General features: G+C 41.1%; 1 protein-coding gene across 8 annotated transcripts in view; it reads left to right on the plus strand.

The window, feature by feature from the left end:
• The first annotated feature begins 6,049 nt into the window (after positions 1-6,049).
• The window catches only part of LOC111952328 (HMG box-containing protein 1-like), a 36,458-nt gene continuing 19,242 nt past the window's right edge, over positions 6,050-23,265 (plus strand). For 2 of the 8 annotated variants that reach the window (XR_002875711.1, XR_011474227.1), the window contains exons 1-11: positions 6,103-6,149; positions 7,476-7,654; positions 7,833-8,019; positions 8,279-8,402; positions 8,837-8,948; positions 10,323-10,441; positions 10,615-10,771; positions 12,229-12,373; positions 12,544-12,831; positions 13,128-13,269; positions 15,254-15,328. Coding sequence is in view for 6 of the 8 variants with exons in the window: in XM_024134609.2 (XP_023990377.1) it covers positions 7,513-7,654; positions 7,833-8,019; positions 8,279-8,402; positions 8,837-8,948; positions 10,323-10,441; positions 10,615-10,771; positions 12,229-12,373; positions 12,544-12,831; positions 13,128-13,269; positions 14,468-14,491 (1,440 nt within the window). In the remaining 2 variants the exon portion in view is untranslated. Of the gene's footprint in view, positions 6,533-7,475; positions 7,655-7,832; positions 8,020-8,278; positions 8,403-8,836; positions 8,949-10,322; positions 10,442-10,614; positions 10,772-12,228; positions 12,374-12,543; positions 12,832-13,127; positions 13,270-14,467; positions 14,534-15,253; positions 21,953-23,265 lie in introns of those variants that run through there. The other 6 variants (XM_070435353.1, XM_070435350.1, XM_024134609.2 and 3 more) reach the window with 5 other exon arrangements.

Raw genomic sequence — 23,265 nt, forward strand, 5'->3', positions numbered from 1 at the left:
TTGTCTCTACATTAACTAACATATTCCTCTCAACTTCATTTTTTTGCATCACTCATTATGACGTTATAATTACTTTAATTTGCTTCCATACTAGTATTTTTGTCAGCCATCTTTGCTGAAGAAAGTTACCAGCGATGGGTCGAATAGCGTCAAATTCGTCATGGGAGCCACTCGATATGATTGGTCATGGCTCAGCGGTCACCGGTGGTGATTTCCATAAAGTTGAGAAATGCTTAATTTTTTCATTGTTCCCCCGCCAACGTTCACACTGTCCAACGTTCCCCGCCCTGTCTGCTTCTCACCACTTTCCTTCCATTGATTATTAATGGGAAGTGGTGTTTCACCGCGCGGCATTGCATGCTCGTTTACACGGGGCATTAGGGCGAAGAGACATATAAATTGTCAGTATAGCCATAATTTTTGCCTCCATTGAAAATTAATAGGAAGCGTTGTATCAACGCGCGGTACCGCCCCCTTATGTACAAATGCCATATATGTGGTTGATTGTTGATTGTGATAAATGTAAAACTATTATAGATTGTAATTACACAATTGTACCCCAACCTCAGTCACAGCTGTATGTCACATTATATAACACTGTAATTCACTGTACCTGACCATGTAATGACAATACTGTATTTGTCTTTGTCTATAGTTTCTCTTAATGCTAGGGGGTTACGAAACAATGTGAAGCGCAAGGCCTTATTTTTTATTTGCTAAACAATTTCGAACAGATTTGAGCTTTTTTCAAGAGTCTCATTCAATTTCGGCTGATGCCAACTTCTGGAGGTCACAGTGGGGCAACAATATATGGCTTCCCATGGATCTGAACGCTCCGCTGGTGTCACTACAATGAAAAATACATTTGGTGGTAATATTCTACACTCGGAATGTGACCCCTTTGGTCACTTTATTTGTCTTGTGATCAGTTACAATGACATTACGCTCATTACTGTAAACTTCTACGGGTACAACACCAAACATGAGAATGATGAGTTGCTTGAATCTATAGAGAAACACATACTTCATTGGTTATCTAAATTTCCCAATTTGTTATTATTGATAGGAGGGGACTTTAACATTACTATTGATAATTCAACTGATAGATGGCCCTCAGGTAGGCCAACCAATCAGAATTTGGGTTTAATACTTTTTATGGAAAAGTTTGATCTTACTGATATATGATGAGAGAAGTTTCCGGCCGACAGATCATTCACTTGGAGTAACAAAACAGGTTTCAGACAATCCAGAATAGATTTTTGGCTTATATCCAAAGGTATTGACAGTGAGTGTGTTACTACAAATATTTGTACTACTCCCCTCACAGACCATAGGGCCATTTACATTGATATTAAAATATTTACCCCTGAATATTTACCCCTTGGTAGAGAATTCTACTGGAAGCTAAATAGCTCATTATTAAATAATGATATAATTAAGTTTGAGGTTAAAGATCTGCTTTCACACTTTTGGGAAAGGGCATGTGAAGAAAAATCTTACTGCAAGAACTGGGAGCTCTTTAAATTTGAGGTGTCCAAATACCTTAGAAAATATGGTAGTAATCTTGCTAAGACCAGAAGAGCTGAAGAGGAAAAGGTGATCATTAAGATAACTTCCCTTTATCAGAGGTCCCCAGCTGGCCTCTCGGGGAAGAAGAAGATGGAAGATGGAACTAATTGAGTTACAAAATAAACTGGATAATATATATAGAGTAAAAGCAGAAGGAGCCTTTATTAGATCTAGGAAAAAATGGATTGAGGAGGGAGAACAGAATTCATCCTATTTCTTTAGACTTGAGAAATGTCACTCTAAAAATATAACTATCCATAAGTTCAACATTGATGGTGTTATTACAGATGACCAAAAATGTATCGCTAAATACTGTAGCAATTTTTATAGGAAATTGTATAGCTCTACATACTGTCAGGAATCCACAAATATGTTTTTTGACTCACTGAATAATGTTCACTCTATCAGATATAGAATCTAAACAGTGTGATGAACTCATCAAAGTTGACGAGATTGTAGAGTCTATCAAACGTCTAAAGAACAATAAATCACCAGGTGTTGATGGAGTTACATCAGAATTTTACAAATTATTTTCTGAACAAGTAGCTCCCTTCCTATTTGAAGTCTTTTTCGAGAGTATTAAAAGCAATGTTCTCCCTCCTACAATGAGTCAGGGGTTAATAACACTGATACCTAAGCCTAAAAAGAAGTGCTGCTCATCGATAACTGCCGTCCAATTTGTCTTCTTAATAATGACTATAAGATATTAGCCTTACTACTTGCAAAAATAATTTAAGAAGTCCTGGATGCGATCATTGATGAAACACAGTCTGGCTTCATGAGAAACATACATATTTCTAGCAATGTCCGACTAGTATTAGACATACTTGACTACTCAGACCGAATAACCAAGGATAGCTTCATATTCTTTTTTTGATTTTTATAAAGCATTTGACACAGTAGAGCATCAGTTCCTCTTCCACTCCCTTGAGAGACTTGGCTTTGGGATTTTTTCTGTAAGGCTATTAAGACTCTCTATACAAATGGTAACATCTCTATCAAATTGAAATATGGCACCTCACCTAGAATTGAGTTAAAGAGAGGAATTAGGCAAGGTTGTCCTATCTCTCCATACCTGTTTTTATTAATCACCCAACTTCTTGCAAATTCTTTAAATAATAGTCCTGTACAAGGTATTTCCATAGCTGGTAAAGAAATTATTATAACCCAGCTGGCTGACGATACTACACTTTTTCTGAAAGACGCTAACCAAATTCCCATATCGATCAATGTGATACAATCGTTTTCCAAAGCATCTGGTCTATATCTTAACATTAATAAATGTGAACTCATGGCTGTCAAAGATTGTGTGACACCTTCATATTATGGTATTCCAGTAAAACAAGAACTTACATGTTTAAGGCATAACCATTACAAAGGATCAGAAGTCTAGAGGCTTAATAAATTTGAACCCTCTTATTAAAAAAACCCAGAAGAAGCTAAAACAATGGCTACAGAGGGACTTATCTTTAAAAGGAAGAGTACTAATAACCACGGTTGAAGGTATCTCTAGATTAACATATGGCGCTCTATCTTTATATATTGACAGTAAAATAAGCAAGGAGATAGACCAAATGCTTTTCAACTTTCCGTGGAGAAACTGTACCTATTACATGAGGAAAACTGTTGTAATGAACACTTATGAGAATGGTGGGCTGAATTTTCTGGACTTTACAACCTTAAATAATACTTTTAAGATCAATTGGATAAAACAATTCTTAAGAAGACCCACTTCTATCTGGAATTTTATTCCTCATCATGTCTTCTCTACTTTTGGTGGCCTTAACTTCATGTTGGTTTGCAATTATAATATTGACAAAGTTCCAGTGAAACTTTCTGCTTTTCATCGGCAGGTTTTCTTGTCATGGTCCTTAATTTATAAACATAATTTTTCTCCACACATATATTATATATGGAATAATCGGGATATATTGTATAAAAACACTTATTTGTTTTTAGAATATTGGTTCTGAAATAATATCCTATTGGTGAGCGAACTGGTAAATGCAGAGGGTATTTTACTCAGTTCTAAGGAATTCTTATCACTTTACAAGGTCCCTGTAACACCTAAAGATTTTGCAATTGTTTTAGATGCCATTCCCTCAGGTGTTGCTTTATTATTCAGGAACGTGTCAAGACCTGACTCTCAGAGCCTACCTTCTATTGACCCTGTTGACTCATCAGTAGGAAAGATTCGTTTCTCTTTTGGTCCATTCAACAACAGAGCGATACGAACCTTGTTTCAGCAGGACCTTATGTCATGCCTTATTGGAATGGATTTATTGATTATATCTGTTGGAAAAAAGTGTGGCTGTTGCCACACACATACCTACTTGTTAACAAAATTAAGGAAGTTTCCTTTAAAATTATTCATAAATATTACCCTGGCAACCACTATATGAAGAAGTTTAAGGAAAACATCAACTCAAATTGCTCCTTTTGTAATGACCACCCAGAAACAGTGTTGCATCTTTTTTGGCATTGTATTCATGTAAGAAGACTGTGGCAAGACATCAGTAGATTTATAATTGAACACATTTCTGAAGGTCTTACACTATTGTGGAGAGATGTACTGCTTGGATTCTTTACCTACGATAGGAATAAGCTGAAACATTTTTATGTAATTAATTTCATTATTCGTTTGGCCAAATTTCATATTCACAAATGTAAATTTACCAACAAAAAAACACATTTTCTTACCCTACAAAAAGAAATTGAACTGTATTTTAAGACAGTTAAATACTCTACTAACAAAAAAGCTGTTAGAATTATAAGTGTATGTATGTCCCTTAAGGTCCTTGTGTAATGTGATATTGTACCCCCTAGCTTAATTGTCCATTGTATATAATCTATATATACTTGTGTTCCCTCATGTACTTCCTGTATTGATTTGTTGTTAATAATAAAAATAAAAATAAATAAATAAAAGACAATACTGTATTTGGATCTCTTCATAACATGCAAGCCTTTGTTAAAATGAATTCAGACAATGTTGATATTTGTATTTATTTTTATTTTATTTCACCTTTATTTAACCAGGTAGGCAAGTTGAGAACAAGTTCTCATTTACAATTGCGACCTGGCCAAGATAAAGCAAAGCAGTTCGACACATACCACAACACAGAGTTACACATGGAGTAAAACAAACATACAGTCAATAATACAGTAGAGAAAGTAAGTATATACAATGTGAGCAAATGAGGTGAGATAAGGGAGGTAAAGGCAAAAAAAGGCCATGGTGGCGAAGTAAATACAATATAGCAAGTAAAACACTGGAATGGTAGATCTGCAGTGGAAGAATGTAAAGATAGAAATAATGGGGTGCAAAGGAGCAAAATAAATAAATAAATACAGTAGGGGGAGAGGTAGTTGTTTGGGCTAAATTATAGATTGGCTATGTACATGTGCAGTAATCTGTGAGCTGCTCTGACAGCTGGTGCTTAAAGCTAGTGAGGGAGATAAGTGTTTCCAGTTTCAGAGATTTTTGTAGTTCATTCCAGTCATTGGCAGCAGAGAACTGGAAGGAGAGGCGGCCAAAGAAAGAATTGGTTTTGAGGGTGACCAGAGAGATATACCTGCTGGAGCGCGTGCTACAGGTGGGTCCTGGTATGGTGACCAGCGAGCTGAGATAAGGGGGGMCTTTACCTAGCAGGGTCTTGTAGATGACCTGGAGCCAGTGGGTTTGGCGACGAGTATGAAGCGACGGCCAGCCAACGAGAGCGTACAGGTCGCAGTGGTGGGTAGTATATGGGGCTTTGGTGACAAAACRGATGGCACTGTGATAGACTGCATCCAATTTATTGAGTAGGGTATTGGAGGCTATTTTGTAAATGACATCGCCGAAGTCGAGGATCGGTAGGATGGTCAGTTTTACRAGGGTATGTTTGGCAGCATGAGTGAAGGATGCTTTGTTGCGAAATAGGAAGCCAATTCTAGATTTAACTTTGGATTGGAGATGTTTGATGTGAGTCTGGAAGGAGAGTTTACAGTCTAACCAGACACCTAGGTATTTGTAGTTGTCCACATATTCTAAGTCAGAACCGTCCAGAGTAGTGATGTTGGACGGGCGGGCAGGTGCAGGCAGCGATCGATTGAAGAGCATGCATTTAGTTTTACTTGTATATAAGAGCAATTGGAGGCCACGGAAGGAGAGTTGTATGGCATTGAAGCCCGTCTGGAGGGTTGTCAACACAGTGTTCAAAGAAGGGCCAGAAGTATACAGAATGGTGTCGTATGCGTAGAGGTGGGAGAGTCGGTCCAAGAATTGAAGCTGTACACTGTTATTCAACAGAGATAATATAAGAACATTCCTGTGAGTTTCAATAACAAAGGATTAATTGTATTCTCCTTGTTATGACCAATCATCTGTTTCTGGGAAATAACGGACGTGCACATTCAGCCAATGGACGTTTGATTAACAAACCAAACCAGGCTCTTTTAGTACCGTCATGAACCCACCAATAACGATTAGAGGTTAACTTTACTGACGTTTATATCCACCAATAGATGACCGGTTTTGGAAGTATTCCTTCCCACCCCTTCAATGAATGTAAGAGAGTTACTTGATGGCGACAGGTTTGGTAAAATAACAGATTTCTAAGAAACAAAAGTCTAACTAATCTTGAGAAATACGCAGTGTAATTTTCTTTATTCAGCGCGTATAGTTTGGTGGAGTGGAACAGTTGTCATTCGACCGTTCGATGTCGATTGACAATTTATTCTAGACAGATTTTGTTCATTGTTATGTTTGTTATTTTGGTTGTAACATTAGCTTGCTAGGCTATCAGCTTGCTAGCTATTCACCAATATAGTGACAAAGACAGCCTGCTTTCAAAGTAGTAAAACAATGTTTCGGGAAAAAACTTCGGACTGAATGTACATTTTCGGTTCATTCATTTGACAATCTCGAACACGGGCGCAAGCGGCGTCGTGTCTGAACTTGTTGACATTCTTTTGTTTACAAGTGAGCTTGGTTATTTTCTAGCTGTGACAAGAAAGTATATTCCCTTGTGACAGCACTCAACACAATAACATATTGCATTATAGAAAAAAAGTAATTGGACAGTTGGCTATAGGCTATGTCAACTTTTCACATTTCTAAGAGTAATAAGTGCCATTCTATGTTTTAGCTAGTTTTCCAAGAATCAAAATGTCAAGAAATAAATTGCGGAAGATTAGTTATCGGATATCTAGAAAGCCATTCATCGCCTAACATTAGATATAATCGTAACTTTACAATTTAAGTTTCTACGATAACCTAAAAAAAAATGGCTACATTTCATTTGGCCACAGCTACGAAGCCGAAAGCTTGTTATTGTCTTCCGCCGATCCTTTCTAATGTAGCCTACATTGCTCAGACTAGGTGGCATGACACGTTGATATTTCTCAATTCGCCTTTACCTATGAAATTATATTGCTTTTTCTCTCGATATTTTGGAATTTTTGTATGATCATAACAGCGTTATTGACAAGTGCTTGTTACGCAGTTATGAATGAATGAGCTCTGGTGCGCGTGCGCGAAGTTCCCAACGTTTATAAACAAGGGCTGCACTCATATGGTCACATGACTGTTCTTTATCTAGTCCACACAGACAAAGGACTTTTTATATGGAGGCTTTTTATCCCCTATGTAATGACCTGCAGATTTGATTTAATTTATTATGGCCATAATGTGATATTGCCACAGGAAATGGGGATTCGTGATTGTAGAATAATGCAGTCATCTATGCTTTTTTAACCAGTGCCTTTTATTTTATTACTCACCTATTAATATTCAATGCAAACAAAAATTACATAGGCCTAGCGTTTAACCAAATAATTCAAAGCATATTATTTCATAATTTTGTATGTTTTATATATACCTGTTGTGGGCAGATTCTGAAATTGTAATTTATCGTTGTCTCCAGTGGCTGTCTACAGACTTGCCAGCTGACATGGCGTAATATGTTATGGGAAGTTAATAAGACTGAACAAGTTGAGGAAAACAAGATGGATGCAAATAGAATAGAAGACTCCTTTGATCTTCTGAAATGCAATGAGGTTCTGTCCTCATCACCTGGCTACCCCCCTACTCCCATGGAGTATGGTAAATATCTGCTATTATGTAATTGGTCTACATAACACACACACACACACAGACACAGTATACAGGTATAAGACTGCAATGTAAAGTGTTACCATAAAGGACAGGAATTTTCTATTTAGTTATATTCTGAACACTTATAAGCACAAACCCGACCAACCTCACTCCCCTCCCGCTCCAGATGACCTGCCAGAGCTGCAGGAGGTAGAGGAGAACCAGTCCTCTCCGGTGCTGTTCCACGTGGGAACTGGGGTGTCACATCAGGAGTGTATAGCTGGTTACCCTCACACCAATTGGCTGACTGAGCTGGCTAACATTGCCACCAGCCCTCAGAGCCCCCTACTGCAGGAGCCTCCTCCCATCAAGAGGTACCTGTTGTGTTTAGGGGTTGACAACGCATACACAATACACATGCATGTCACACAAAGGCACGTGGTACACACACACATACACACACAGACAGAGCCACACATCAACAAAGCATTAGGTTGATGTTTGATATGTTGAATTTGATATGTATATCTGTATTTCTCCTTATCAGGTCGTCTCATGGACGGGCAAAGTGATGGTGTTAGATTGTTAATGTATTGATAATTAATATGTATTTCTCTTTATTCCTCTCATCAGATCGTCTCCTATGCACATCTTTGCCACCAGTCGTAGTTTACATTCTTACGCCCGACCTCCCGTGGCCAGCAGTGCACCCAGCCCCTCTAGGGGTCACCTTAGGGAGCGCAGCAGACGTGTCAGAGTACGACCTTTCACCATTTACCTTTCAGTCCAACCATTTCCTGTGTGTGGACCCTATCACCCTCTCCACTCCTATACTGAATGAATGAATAAAATGTTTTTGTATGTGTCACGTCACCTAGACTATCTACTACAAGATTATGTATGATCATATGACCATTAGTGTTCATTGTGGTCAATTCCATTTTAGTTTAGTCAATTCAGGAAGTAAACTGAAATCCCTCACTGAAATTCAAATTTTCTCTGGATTGGAAATTCATTGAGGAATTTCCTTAATGAACTGAATTGAAGTGGCATTGGCCAACCCTGATTGGCATGCTTCATTCAGGGCAATGCAACTGTTTTATAACTTTGCGACAACAACAGCAATTTATGACATGTGCTATTCAACTGTTTTGTAATATGTTTCTCTTTGTTTGAACGTCCCCCATTCAGGCCAGCAGTGAGTCAGAGTCTGGTGTGTTCTCTATGTCATCCTTCTCTGATGATGAGGACATGGGTTGGTCTAACTCCTGGCCCTCAACTGCCTGGCACTGTTTCCTGAAAGGTATGGACGCACGCACGCAGGCGCGCACACACACACACATACACAGAGAGAAATGGATAAGCTTTTCCTAGCATTATGGCCTTGAGTGCGTTTACCTTTTACTTGTGGAAAAAGCCTAGCTAACACATTGATAACAAGTGGCTGTGCACTCTGGATTCAGGACTGTATCAGGCAACATATCACAGATCCTGTGGCATGGCATGGATGAAAGAGAACTTCCTCCAGTTGATCAGTAGCAAGATTGAGGCTATGCTTATTGGGACACCCAAGCAGGTCATCAGTGCTGGAAACATCTGCCCTACAATCAATGGCTAGGCCATCCACCTGTCCCCTGTCATCTCCAACCTAGGAGTCAAGTTTGATCCTTCTCTGTCCTTCGATGCCCACATAAAACAAGTATGTAAAACATAGTTATTCCATCTGTCTGGGTCATACCATTTCCCAGCCAGATACAGAGAAACTCATCCATGCCTTCATCTTCTCTCTGATCAACTACGGCAATGTGTTGTTTGGGGGCCTCCCAGCAATCACTACAGTGGCTCCAACTAATCCAGAACAGTGCTGCCAGGGTCCTAACCAAGAGCAAGAAGTCAGACCACATTACAACGATCCTGGCCCAACTCCACTAGCTACCGGTCAACAACAGGATCGATTTCAAAGTCATCATGCTTATATTTAAATCCTTGAATGGATTGAGCCCGACCTACATCAGCGACCTCATCTCAATCAGCGAGCCACTACGCACTCTCCGCTCCAGCCACTCCCTACTGTTTCAAGTCGGCAAGACACGTCTCCGAACTATGGGGGACCGAGCCTTCTGCTCCCTTGCCCCTCGCCTATGGAATGCTCTCCCTGACCATCTGAGAGCCGCTCCATCACTCAGAACTTTTAAAACGGGCCTTATTAAAAACGACTTCTCTAGACACAGTCTTTTTCATTGTCCTAATCCCAAACTAAAATGTATTTAGCAACTAGCCTACTATTGCTATTTTACCTGCCTTGTTTCTAAATGTATGTTGTTTTTATTGTATATCATTTATTTTTCTCCTCAGTAGAGCTTTGAGATAACTCTGTAATGAAAAGTGTTATATTAAATATATTCTTTTTTTAAGCCTGTGTTTACTCTGTTGTTTAAATGTACCTGTTTCCTCTGTGTGTTGCTAACTTAATCCAGAGTGAACATAAATTCATAGGGAAATATCAGCCTCTGGTGTTTAGACAGCAGTATGACAGGCCAATACTGTTTGTACTTCTTTGTAAGTAAGGATGTATCAATAAGAAGCATCAAAAGTCAAGTCTCAAGGCAAGAAGAAATATCTGTCTCTCTCTCTTTCTCTATTTGACTAAATGTTTTGCTGTTATCATCCTATTCAGGCACCCGGCTGCGGTTCCACAGGGGTTCTAACAAGGAGTGGCAAGAGGCTGAGGACCTGGGAGACTCTGATGATGAGTCAGGTGATGATGAGAGAATAATGCCGTCCACCGCCCGAAAGGTAGCAAAATGTTTTACAGCGGAAAAAAATAAAAAGTCCAGCTAGTCCCTCCTTGTTTGTTTGTTTTCTACCATTTGATGCCTTATGAACATGCCCTTGCTAATCGCCAGATCTGATATGATTGGCTAGTCTCCCTCTCACATTTTTCTCTCTGGATGTTGATTGATTTACAGAGCTACGGTTCGGAAGGTCTGAAGCTAGTGGCCCACGAGGAGAACGTGTCGTACGGCCAGGCTGTCCTCAAACTCACCTTTGACCCCGGCTCGCCAGAAGATGGCCTCTTAACGGCAGAGTGCAGATTTGATCACCCCTTCTTTGTGAAAAACAAAGGTAAAAGAACGAAATGTCTTTGAATTGTTAACAAGATAACTGAATCAGTTAAGGCATGGGTGTCAAACTCTGGCCCGCGGGCCAAATTTGGCCCGTGGGGTAATTATATTTGGCCCGCGAGACAATACCAAATTACTACTAGAGCTGGCCCGCCGGTATTAYACAGCGCATTCACCGCTAATACTACGAATCCCATAATGCTCTGCTGTTGTTTTCGCGCGCCAATCAGGACAGGACCCAGAAACGCCCTCTCCTCTGTGACAGTAGTCATAGCAACATAGACGCTACAACTGTCAGCGCGCTATCCCTTCCCAAAAATGGCGAAAAGAAAGGCAGAAAACAGGAGCTTTCTGGACAAGTGGGAGGCAGAATATCTGTTTACATATTGTAAAAGACAAACCTGTTTGTTCTGTTTGTGGAGTCAACGTGGCTGTAAGTAAGGAGTACAACATTAGACGAAACTATGAAACGAAACACCATGACAAATACAAGGACATGGACATGACTCAAAGGAGCCAGAAAGTAGAGGAGATGAAGAAGAAGTTTGGTTTCACAACAGAATATGTTCAAAAAAGCCACATCACAAAGTGAGGCTGCTGTAAAGGCTAGTTATATAGTGGCAGCAGAGATCGCAAAATCAGCCCGGCCCTTTAATGAGGGAGAGTTCGTGAAAAAGTGCATGATGAAAGTTTGTGACCTCGTATGCCCAGAGAAAAAGCAAGCATTTTCAAACGTGAGCCTGAGCAGGAACACAGTAGCTGATCGCACATGTGATCTTGCCACCAATCTGTATGACCAGCTGATGGAAAAGGGAAAAGATTTCGTTGCGTTCTCCCTCGCTGTGGATGAGAGCTGCGACGCATCTGAAAAAAGTTTATTTTGGTATTTAAATCAGAAGGCTGCAAATAGAAAAGAGGCATACGATTTTTATTTAAATTGTATTTATTTAATAAATGAATGCCATTGATGTGTTTTTTCATTTGAAATTCGATTTTGCATGTCTCCACTATTAAATTATATATTGTATGGTAATAAGCGATGCTTGTTCCATATTCAATGTTAAAGCAAAACTTGTTTGGGTCCATATTAAAAGGTTCATTTGTTCAATGTTGGCCCGCGACTTTGTTCAGGTTTTACATTTTGGCCCACTGGGTATTTGAGTTTGACACCCCTGAGTTAAGGGAACAGGGCGAACTGGAACTGCGTGCAAATGATAAATGCAGGCGCTATTAGTCTGAAGTCCGGAAGTTCTAGCTATCATCAGATTGATTAAGCAAATGTTCAGCTCTTGATGTTCCATGGAAGCGGATAGGCCTATTGGTAGGATAATCTTTGAGACTGTATGGTGATAGGGCCTTATAGTACAGGCCAGATTTACATCTTGGACAGGTTCACATATTTTTTGTGTATTTAAAAAAAAAAAAATGTTTACAACTCCATGTCTCTTCCTGTCGCAGGCTGGTCCTCGTTCTATCCCAGCCTGACGGTGGTGCAGCACGGTATCCCCTGCTATGAGATGCAGGTGGGGGACCTATGTCTTCCTCCAGGCCACAGAGACTCCATAAACTGTGACGACTCTGTTGTCTTCGACACCTTCAGGAGGTACAGAATAATACCAATGTTAAACAAAAATGTCTGCACACTGGTATATGCTGCCGAGGGCTTAGTTTATTCAGACAATATCAATGCCTCAGTATGACACAGTAGATAAGATTTTGGTGAAATGATATAAATTGTGTTAATCTCCCCTCTCTCTTTATATCTCTCTCCAGTTATGACTTCACCCCTCTGGACTCTTCAGCTGTCTATGTGCTGAGCAGCATGGCCAGGCAGCGTAGGACCTCCCAGTCCAGCAGTGGCGCTGTCTCCCCTGACCCAGAGAAACTCTCCAGTTCCTCCCACCCCTCCTCCACCAGCAAACCAAACAGGAGCAATACCTCAGGGACGGCCCCTGGCGGGGCCACGCCCACCAAATGCAAGCGGCCAATGAACGCCTTCATGCTCTTCGCTAAGAAGTACAGGTTGGAGTACACACAGATGTACCCTGGGAAGGATAACAGGTGGGTAGGCAGACCAAATGTGTGTGTGTGCATGCGTGTAAAACCTAATTTTCTGGGTGGGGGGGGGGGGTCAGTAGTACATCCGTCCTGTTCTGACAAATTGTTTACAAAATGAAAGGATCTCTATGTTAGGAACGTCTCTGAGTAGACTATGGCTTTAGACCAGAGCCACAGGTAGGATTACAGTAGCAGAGAAAAGAGTGTTGTCTCTCACAGTAATGAATAAAGTTCCACACACATGAGTGACTGAATGAATTACGGTATAAATTATAGTATGTCCTTGTGTCCCTGTACAGAGCCATCAGCGTGATCCTGGGTGACAAGTGGAAGAAGATGAAAAACGAGGAGAGGAGGATGTACACCGTGGAGGCCAAGGCTCTGGCTGAGGAGCAGAAGAGACTCAACCCTGACTGCTGGAAACGCAAGAGAACCAACTCAGTAAGTTGATCACAGTGACTACGTTTACATGCAGACCAATATTCCCTTATTATTCAGGATACTCAAGTATTCAGTTTTCGAGTTGACACACAAACATCATATCCCGTTTACAATAACCCGAAAAGCTTTTATCCTGGCTGTAGGGAAGCCGGATAAGATGCCTGGGATATGCTGATCTTAGACTGGATACTGTGGCATGTAAACATCTTATCCCATTTACTGTTGTTTTTTGCGGTCTGTGTAGGCTCAATTTCGCATATCATGGGTGTTGGGTGATGATGTTTTCATCTGATTGTCAAACAAATCTCTTCAAAAAATAGGCTACCTTCGCAGTTCGATACACCATAATTCCATAATAATACATTTTGCTGATACTCCGTACTGGACCGTATAGCCTACTGGCTACTTTCACCCCTAATTTCGACAACTTTCTGCTTATAATTTTTTACAATTGGCTCATTCATCCCCCTCCTCTCCCCTGTAACTATTCCCCAGGTCGTTGCTGCAAATGAGAACGTGTTCTCAGTCAACTTACCTGGTAAAATAACGGTAAAATAAAATAAAATAAAAAATAATTTCCGACATTTGGTAGACCATTTGTTTGTCAACTACAGTATAGTTAGATACATGCAGCTTCTCTTCTGTCATAACTTGTTACCCAAGAAGACTAAATAAAGTAGTGCTCACCAGAATAATGTCTTACATAGATAGAATGAATGTGTTAGTAACCTAATTAATACCGGTAAAGTTGTCTATTTCGTTTAGGTACCGGGGAGAAAGCGCAAAAACTCCAAAACAGTGGAATGATTGATTTTGTGCAAAATGTACAAATGCCATCAGTTTGACCGGTTTTAAGGAAATTAAAAACTGTGAAAACGATGAAACCTTTCTGATAAGGCTTCAGTTCGTTTTGGGAACATATTTTATGTTGTTGAAATACTGTCTGCTTGCATAACAGTGTCAAAGATAACATTACACGCACATTCACATTTTCTGAGATGCTGAAAGAAATAAATCATATTTCTCCACTCCTCTTCTCAAGACAAAATTAACATTTGTTGTATCATTTTACTGCAAGAAATGCATCATTCTGTAGGAGTTACGAGCTACTATCCGGAATACGGTGCGCATGTAAGCTTATCATAAAGAACTCAGTAAGGTGTAATAGGCATGACACTGATCTGCTCTTATTTCGAAGGCCCAATTTCTGTCCTGGACATAAGGTCCTGAGCGAGATTCAAACCCTCTGGTTTAAACCAACACGGTAAGGACTGTTATTATAGGCAGGATCATAAAGTTCCAACTGAAATCATCCAGGTATATAGTTTACCAGGCAACTGCGCCAAATCCAGGGCTTAGCTAAAACAAGTAGTGATAATGTAAGGTCACAGATTTATAAAACCTATAGGGCACACTGCCACAAATGTCACAGCAGCCTATCAATGTAAAGATAGGAGGTGCCCTAGGTATTATAACGCTGTGTGCAAGTTCTGAGCATGCTTTAAAGGCTCAGTACACAAAAAATTATGTTTCCCTGTGTTTTGTATAATATTAACAGCTGGTTAAACGAACACTGTGAAAGTGTTAAACAATGTGATCAGTGTTATTTCCTGATAGTTTCTGTTTGAAAATACAATCTACATAGGGTGTTCTAATCAGCAGGTTTGCATGTGCGGGAGTTTCGGCTTTCCATTGTGACATCACCATGCAGTAAATTGGTTAATAGACCAATTACAAAGACTTCCAAAACTCTCTGCCAATAACAGCTAGTTTTCAGTTTTCCCTTCCCCACTCAGACCTCTCCCAGACAGTCCTAGCAAAATTACTGCTTGAGAAATTGTTTTTTGCTAAGCTATTTTTGCCAATTTTAATGTAAATCTATTAGAGTAAGGTACTTAATTGTTACCCAGAAATTATTTGATATTGACATAAAAACGCCTGCATTGGGCCTTTACCCTCCACCTCTCTCTTTCTCTCTCCTCAGGGGTCCCAGCACCAATAGATGGCCTATGACCTTCAGACACTGGTGTGTGTGGCATGGCGAGGTCAGAGGTCAAAGGTGAACAGACCAACCAGGCGACCCCACTAGCCTCTCTAGCCTGGTCCCAGATCTGTTTGTGCTGTATAGCCAACTATGGTCGTTGGACCATAAGACAGCACAAACAGACCTGGAACCAGGCTACTCTCTCTCTCTGCTCACCTGTCAAATTGATGAGACATAACTGTGATGCTGAATACACTTGCTTTTATAACTAAGAGACCTTATAGATAGGCCTGCAAGACAAAACGACAACTATGAACTATATATTAAAAAGCAGGTAATCTAGTGTAACTAACCGTGCTGATATTTTCTTACATTTTAAAAGGACAAGAGATGCCATGTTATTTCTCTATAAAAAAAGGAAAGGCTCAGTTTTATTTCTTCAGGTAATTTCATATTTCGAAGCATGAAACCTTGAGATCAGGGTTGCAAAATTCCAGTAACTTTCCAAAGATTCAGCAGGTTTTCCAGAAATTCAGGTTGAAAGATTCCCAGAATCAGGAGGGTATAAGCAAGAAATCCAGAATCCTCCAACCAGGAATTCTGGAAAAGCTGAGAATTTTGGTAGAGTTACTGGAAATTGAGAAGTTCGGTTAAGGAAGGAGGAGCAGTGATACAAAAGTTATATTTTTAATTGTAAAATAAATAAGGGGGATTTTAAATAGCTTTGGTGACACTTTAAATAAAGCATTTATAAGGCATTTACAAACCGCTTGCTCATCATTTATTAATCATGCAGGAATGTCTACCAATGGCATGTCCATCATTTTGTGAGAAATTACACTGGTCACTCACAATATTTATAAAATATTCATAAAGTATAAATAGTGCTCACTTTAGGGACTGTAAAAATACTTGACTAATTATTAGTAAATGGTTTATAAATGTGGGCGTAATGATTAATAAATGGTGAACACACAATTTATAAATGCCTTATTAAATGGTTTCATACGGAATCTTAAAATTGTGTTTTTTCTCTTCTCAGCTGTAGTTCATATTGATTTATATTTGTACAACTCAATATATTGCACAGATTGATAAAGCCTTTCATGCATTGTATCATACAGTACATGACCAAAAGTATGTGGACACCTGCCCGTCGAACATCTCATTCCAAAATCATGGGCATTAATATGGAGTTGGTCCTCCTTTGCTGATATAACAGCCTCTACTCTTCTGGGAATGCTTTCCACTAGATGTTGGAACATTGCTGCAGGGCCAATTTTTGTTATTGAACCTTTATTTAACTACGCAAGTCAGTTAAGAACAAATTCTTATTTACAATGACGGCTTACACCGGCCAAACCCGGACGAAGCTGGGCCAATTGTGTGCCTTGCCTAGACTGGCATTGTCTTGTTTTGATCTCAGTTTTTTGTTTAGTTTCTACGATTGACTTTGGGTCATTGAAAGCGCTATATAAGTCCCATGTATTATTATTATTATTATTATTACTCTCAGAAGGACCAACCAAAAGCGTCTGTTGGAGACAGGTAGTGTGGCGAATGAGCTGAGCCCCCTTAACTCCTTATAAGGAACCACTCTCCCGCCCTCTGGTCATTCTCAAGCATGCTTCTCCTCGCACTCTTGTGAGCAGTGAAATGCTGTGATACATCTCACTCATATCAGAGAGCCAGGGTTACGAAAGTAACCTTAAGTTCTCTTTCAAATACTAATTTCAATGTATCTCATACTCTATGGTGATATGGCCAAGTCTCGTATCGCAAACATGCTCACCGAAGCCAGGGTAGTCCCAACATCAGCAACCCTCAGAGGCCTCTTTCGAGGGTGGTAACCAAATGATTGAAAGCATGACACCCTTGCCTGAGCCTTCGTTCAATCCAAGTAGATGTGCAATGTGTGTACTGGACAACAACAGGAACGCCCTTCTGGGGAAGGCGACAGACGAAAAACCATAGGCTCCAAGGTGCGACAAAAATAAATTGTCGACCTGGACCAAGGATGGGGTTAGGTATAGGGCTAGCCTGAAAAACCCTAGGGCAGAATGCGGGTGTGAACAGTGGCTGGTAGAGCACTGTCCACACACTCACTCTAGGGACGCCAAAGGCAGTAGTAAAGCAAAAGATTGAGGAATGTTGCTTATCAGCGGCTAGTAGCTGCTGTGAAAGAATCTTAAGCACAGTAGACATGTCCCAGGTTGAGTAACCTCATCCCTAGGCTATTGCGCACGGCGCAATATACGCCTGGGATATCAACGATTCAAAGTTGGCCTTAGTGGGAGTGACCATAGAATTCTATGGGAGTGACCTACTGAGTAATGTATTTGTCATCATTTCATTTTGGAGAATCACATGACTGTGAAGAGTGGGGAGGGTTAAGGGGAAGGTGTTGTGGGTGACGATTGGTTGGTAGATTAAGCCGATTAAGCCAATGCCTATGCAATGGGAGTTTCTCCCGTTCTTTCTGTATTGGCTAACGAAGGCCAACAAGTTTGACGCGTTGGTCCACCAGACCATTTGTGCGAAAGTGTCTGGGAACGAGATTACAGGACGAGCTAAAGTCTTAGAGACTGGGCGTAAGGGACGTGTCTTCCCCCTATAAACAACACAACAGTTAGGATAAACTGTATTACTGTCAGGGCCTGGGCAGGCCGAGAAAGCGGCTAGAGGACCTTAACAATGAAGAAACCTTCTCTCTGTCCAAAAAAGTCCTGCAAGGAGCATAAGACCATGGAACACAGAGTGTAGGACGAAACGATCTGTTTAGTCATACCACTTCTGTAAAACAGAGAGCATGCAGAAGGAGGTTGGCCCTCTTTTTCAAGAGTCAAAGACCTGCATTCCTTTCCTTAAAATGTTTTTAATGTTTTTTTTTAAAATATATCACCAGCTATGCCCCCTGAGAGAGTAGAGCATTGCTTTGTTTGCTAGGGTATAAACCCTGCGTGCCAATAGCTGCCAGGACTGGTTGTGAGTAGGGTATAACTGCTGCCCCGAAAGTCACTGGCCATCGAGTGGCTCGAAGATGAGGGGGAGGCCCTATTCCCTTGCTCTGTGTAGACGGAAAAGGGAGGGTAGGCAACATAGTTGGAAAAGCATACGGCATCCCTCTATTTCATTGGTTTGTCAGCTCTCCCGCCCCAAATGGCGTGGTCACCGTCTTTGGGATGGGGTCTCCCATGGCCTTCACAGGGTCTTCGCTTCTATCAGGGTGCAGCAAGTCAGTCCAGATAGACGTGGGCTCTCTCTAGACAGAGCAGGCAATGTATCTGAAGGAAGAAGTATTCAAAATCCTGTATTCATAATTATGCATTCATATTTCTGGGCAGTAGGACAGCTATATGACTGGTATATCTTGTCCCTGCACCATGGAGGAGGGTTGTCAAGAGCGAAGATATATCCTCAGTCACTCGCTCCCGTAAGATGGGGAGGCAGCTAATAGCTAGCAATAATGACCCCAGTAGAATGCTATAGCCTCGGGGATAGTGGGGCTTTAGCTAGCTAGCGGGGCTTTAGCTAGCTAGCAGCTACCTTGTGGTGAAGGTGTGCCGTAGCTAGCTTAGTGCTGGCTGAAGGGAACCGCGTGGGGGCAGAGTTAGCCGTCAGGTAGTGTGCTCCCGCCACCGAAGGAATCGTGAGTATGAGACGGTCGGTCTAATTAACACAAATGGATGAACATAGGTTAAGCTAGCAATGCTACCGTGTTTGCAGATGGATATGCTAGTGAGGTTAACTTGCCTCTCAGCGAGCTAGCTAAGTTAGCCTTGCAGCGTGGGCTAACCAAGTCTAAATAGCTAGCCGTGAAGCTAGCTACTAACGGAGACTGAGAAGTAGAAAAGCAATTGACACAAAGCAAAAACCTTTCGTTCAGTACTCAACCTCTCAACAGGGTCTGAAGAGCTACGCTCAGCAAAAATATCCTACACGGTTCGCTTCTGAGCAATTAAGCAGGAAAACAGGGCTCCAGTCATGCTGAGAGCTAGAGAGCAATAGTCCTCACGAGGAAGATGAACGAGAATGACCATAGGGTTGGAGAGTGGCTCCTTATAAGAAGATGAAGGGCTCACCTCATTTGCCACTCTGTCTCCAACATACGATTTCTATTGGTCCTTCCAAGAGTATTGGTGGTCCTAGCGAATCCCCATATGTGATAAATCGAAATGAGTATTTGAAAGAGAACCCTTATGTTATTGTTCCATTGCAAAACATTTTTAAAGGTTTCCTTCCATGCTCTAATGAACATAACTCAGATACCCTCTTTTCCTGATTCACACTGTAGGGTTGAACCAAACTATTATGGCTTGGATATTTTATTTTCACATTGTGCTTTCTAGCGTGGTTTCAGGAACTGTGATAGATGTATAACCAGGCCATCTCAGTACAGCTCGGCTAGGCTTGGCTTAGCCCTATAGTGTGAATCAGGCATCTAGTTGCTAAACCAGCAGGTCATGTGCCGATGATGATGTATGTTTGTACACATGGATGTTTTGCACACTCATCCAAACAGCACTTCAGGCCCAAGCCTTCACTTTAAGTGTTTTAATTTCTTTTTGCACTTTATATACAGTACATATGTAATCGCATACAGTACAACCAATTAAATGTATGCTAGTGGAAGCTACTGGTAACTGCCAAAATAAAGGAAACATTTGAGTAAATGAGGGATACAAAGTATATTGAAAGCAGGTGCTTCCACACATATGTGGTTCCTGAGTTAATTAAGCAATTAAAACATCACATCATGCTAAGGGTCATGTATAAAAATGCCCAGTTGCCCATTATTTTGAAAGAGGGGTCTCAAAGGGGCATAGGGCGTTTAAATGGCGTGTGTGTGTGTGTGTGTGTGTGTGTGTGTGTGTGTGTGTGTGTGTGTGTGTGTGTGTGTGTGTGTATTTGTATTCATTATTGATCATTAGCTCTCTTCCTGGATCCAGCAAAATTAAGGCAGTTTATACCATTTTTAAAAACATTACAATACATTCACAGATTTCACGACACTGTGTGCCCTCAGGCCCCTACTCCACCACTTCCACATATCTACAGTACTAAATCCATGTGTATGTATAGTGCTTATGTTATCGTGTGTGTGTGTGTATGCGCCAATGTTTGTGTTGCATCACAGTCCCGCTGTTCCATAAGGTGTTTTTTTAATCCGTTTTTTTAAATCAAATTTTACTGCTGGCATGAGTTACTTGATGTGGAAAGGAGTTCCATGTAGTCATGGCTTATGTAGTACTGTGTGCCTCCATAGTCTGTTCTGGACTTGGGGACTGTGAAGAGACCTCTTGTGGCATGTCTTGTGGGGTATGCATGTGTATCCGAGCTGTGTGACAGTAGTTTAGACAGACAGCTCGGTGCATTCAACATGCCAATACCTCTCATAATAAAGTAGTGATGAAGTCAATCTCTCCTCCACTTTCAGCCAGGAGAGATTGACATGCATATTATTAATATTAGCTCACTGTGTACGTCTAAGGCCAGCCTTGCTGCCCTGTTCTGAGCCAATTGCAAATTTCCTAAGTCCTTTTTTGTGGCACCTGACATACGACTGAACAGTAGTCAAGGTGTGACAAAACTAGGGCCTGTAGGACCTGCCTTGTTGATAGTGTTGTTAAGAAGGCAGAGGAGCACTTTATTATGGACAGACTCCTCCCCATCTTAGCTACTGTATCAATATGTTTTAACCATGACAGTTTACAATCTAGGGTTACTCCAAGCAGTTTAGTCATCTCAACTTGCTCAAGTTCCACATTATTTATTACAAGTTTAGTTGAGGTTTAGGGTTTAGTGAGAGTTTTGTTCCAAACAATGCTTTTAGTTGTAGAAATTTTAGGGCTAACTTATTCCTTGCACCCACTCTGAAACTAACTGCAGCCTTTGTTGAGTGTTGCAGTCATTTCAGTCGCTGTAGTAGCTGACGGTGTAAAGTGTTGAGTCATCTGCATACATAGGCACTCTGGCTTTACTCAAAGTCAGTGGCATGTCGTTAGTAAAAATTGAAAAAAGCAAGGGTCCTAAACAGCTACCCTGGGGAATTCCTGATTCTAACTGGATTATATTTGAGAGGCTTCCATTAAAGAACACACGTGGTGTTCTGTTAAGTAAAGAAGAAGTAAATCTTTATCCACATTATAGCAGGGGGTGTAAAGCCATAACACATAAGTCTTTCCAGCAGCAGACTATGATTGATAATGTAAAAAGTTTGGTCCCGAATAACATGACGAAACATGGGTTTAAAATGTATTTATTTATTGGAGTTTTCTCCTCTCAGATATAGATACCTTATTCCTTATGATTTATTTTTGGACTGCGATCTAGAAGCTTGATGTTGGTGTTTCCTTTATTTGGCAGTTACCTGTGTATAAAATTACATACGGTATATCTTCAAGAGATCTATCAGTTTTTACATTGACACAAACATGGCCAAACTGTATACAGTAGGTCTAGCCTGAGTGCCAGTCTGTTTTGTGCTCTATGGCATGCCAATGAATGACAAGGAGTTGGCAGTACAGCATAAAAAGACTGGCACCCAGGCTAGTACAGGTCATGTGATGTTCTGCTTGCAGGTTGCCATGGCGTTGAATTTATACAGCTTTGTTGTTGATAATGTACAGGTCCACGCCCCACCAAACTCAAAATATCCTTGTACTATATTATAAATAAAAGTTTAAACTTGCAATCTTATTCACCTGTCCTATCTTTTGTTTTTGCACGTGTCTTGATCATTTAAGAGGAAGCCAGCTAATTGTAGGAGGGACAACTCAGTTTTCATGAATAATTTGTAAGATGATCTTAGCAAAGCTGAAGATTTCCCTCAGATCTCTCAGGTTTTCCTCCCGAGTGGTGCAGTGGTCTAAGGTACTGCATCGCAGTGCTAACTGTGCCACTATAGATTCTGGGTTTGAGTCCAGGCTCTGTTGCAGCCGGCCGCGACCGGGAGACCCATGGAGCGGCACACAATTGGCCCAGCATTGTCCGGGTTAGGGGAGGATTTGGTCGGCAGGGATGTCCTTGTCCCATCATGCACTAGCGACTCCTGTGGCGGGCCGGGCGCAGTGCATGCTTACACTGTCGCCAGGTGTACAGTGTTTCCTTCGACACATTGGTGCGGCTGGCTTCCGGGTTAAGTGGGCATTGTGTCAAGAAGCAGTGCGACTTGGTTGGGTTGTGTTTCAGAGGACACACGGCTCTCGACCTTCGCCTCCCCCGAGTTGTACGGGAGTTGCAGCGATGAGACAAGACTGTAACTACCAATTGGATACCATGCGATTGGGGAGAAAAAGGGGTAAAAAAAACTAAGATCTCCTAGGTTTTCATGTCTCTCAATAGCCATGTGATCTATGTGTTTAAAATACACAATTTCACAACGAGCAAAACCATCTTCCTGTTACCTTAGAAATGAGTGGGCCACCCTAAAGGTGTCCATATTTTTCAGCGCTTCAGGCACACATACCGGAAACACATGACGTGACCGTTGAGTCACGGCAACCACCTCTTATACTTTCAGTACATGCGTTGGTAGTACCCAACTGCTAACGATCATCAGGTCGCTAATGGCCTGGTACTCACGGCTCTATTGTACAACTAACCACTGATGTCAAGGCAAATGCAATCGAAAATCACATCAAACACTTATCATCAAAACAGTATGTGCTTTTAAAACTAACTGTGATTTATCAATTTCAAGAAAAAAGTTCAATAGGTTGAAACTGAGTGGAAAACATTGTGGATGTTGTTTCAAAGCCTAACACACCAAATGGGCAGCTCTTTTTTTAGGTGATGATTATTCAAAACAACCATATGCATATTAGAGTGGAACAGGGGAACCCAAGAGCAGACTCAGATGAGGAGACTGGGATGAAGTAACCAAGGTATTTATTGAAACACGGGGAAGATGAAGTGCAGGTCAGGGGAAGCTCGGCGGGTAGCTGGAAACCAGGTGCTGAGGCTGGAGCGAGAGGGGTTGAGACAGGGTAAGCAGGTCCGGAGGGGAATCC

This window comes from Salvelinus sp. IW2-2015, linkage group LG26 (genome assembly GCF_002910315.2).
Source record: "Salvelinus sp. IW2-2015 linkage group LG26, ASM291031v2, whole genome shotgun sequence".
NCBI classification, from domain to species: Eukaryota; Metazoa; Chordata; class Actinopteri; order Salmoniformes; family Salmonidae; genus Salvelinus; species Salvelinus sp. IW2-2015.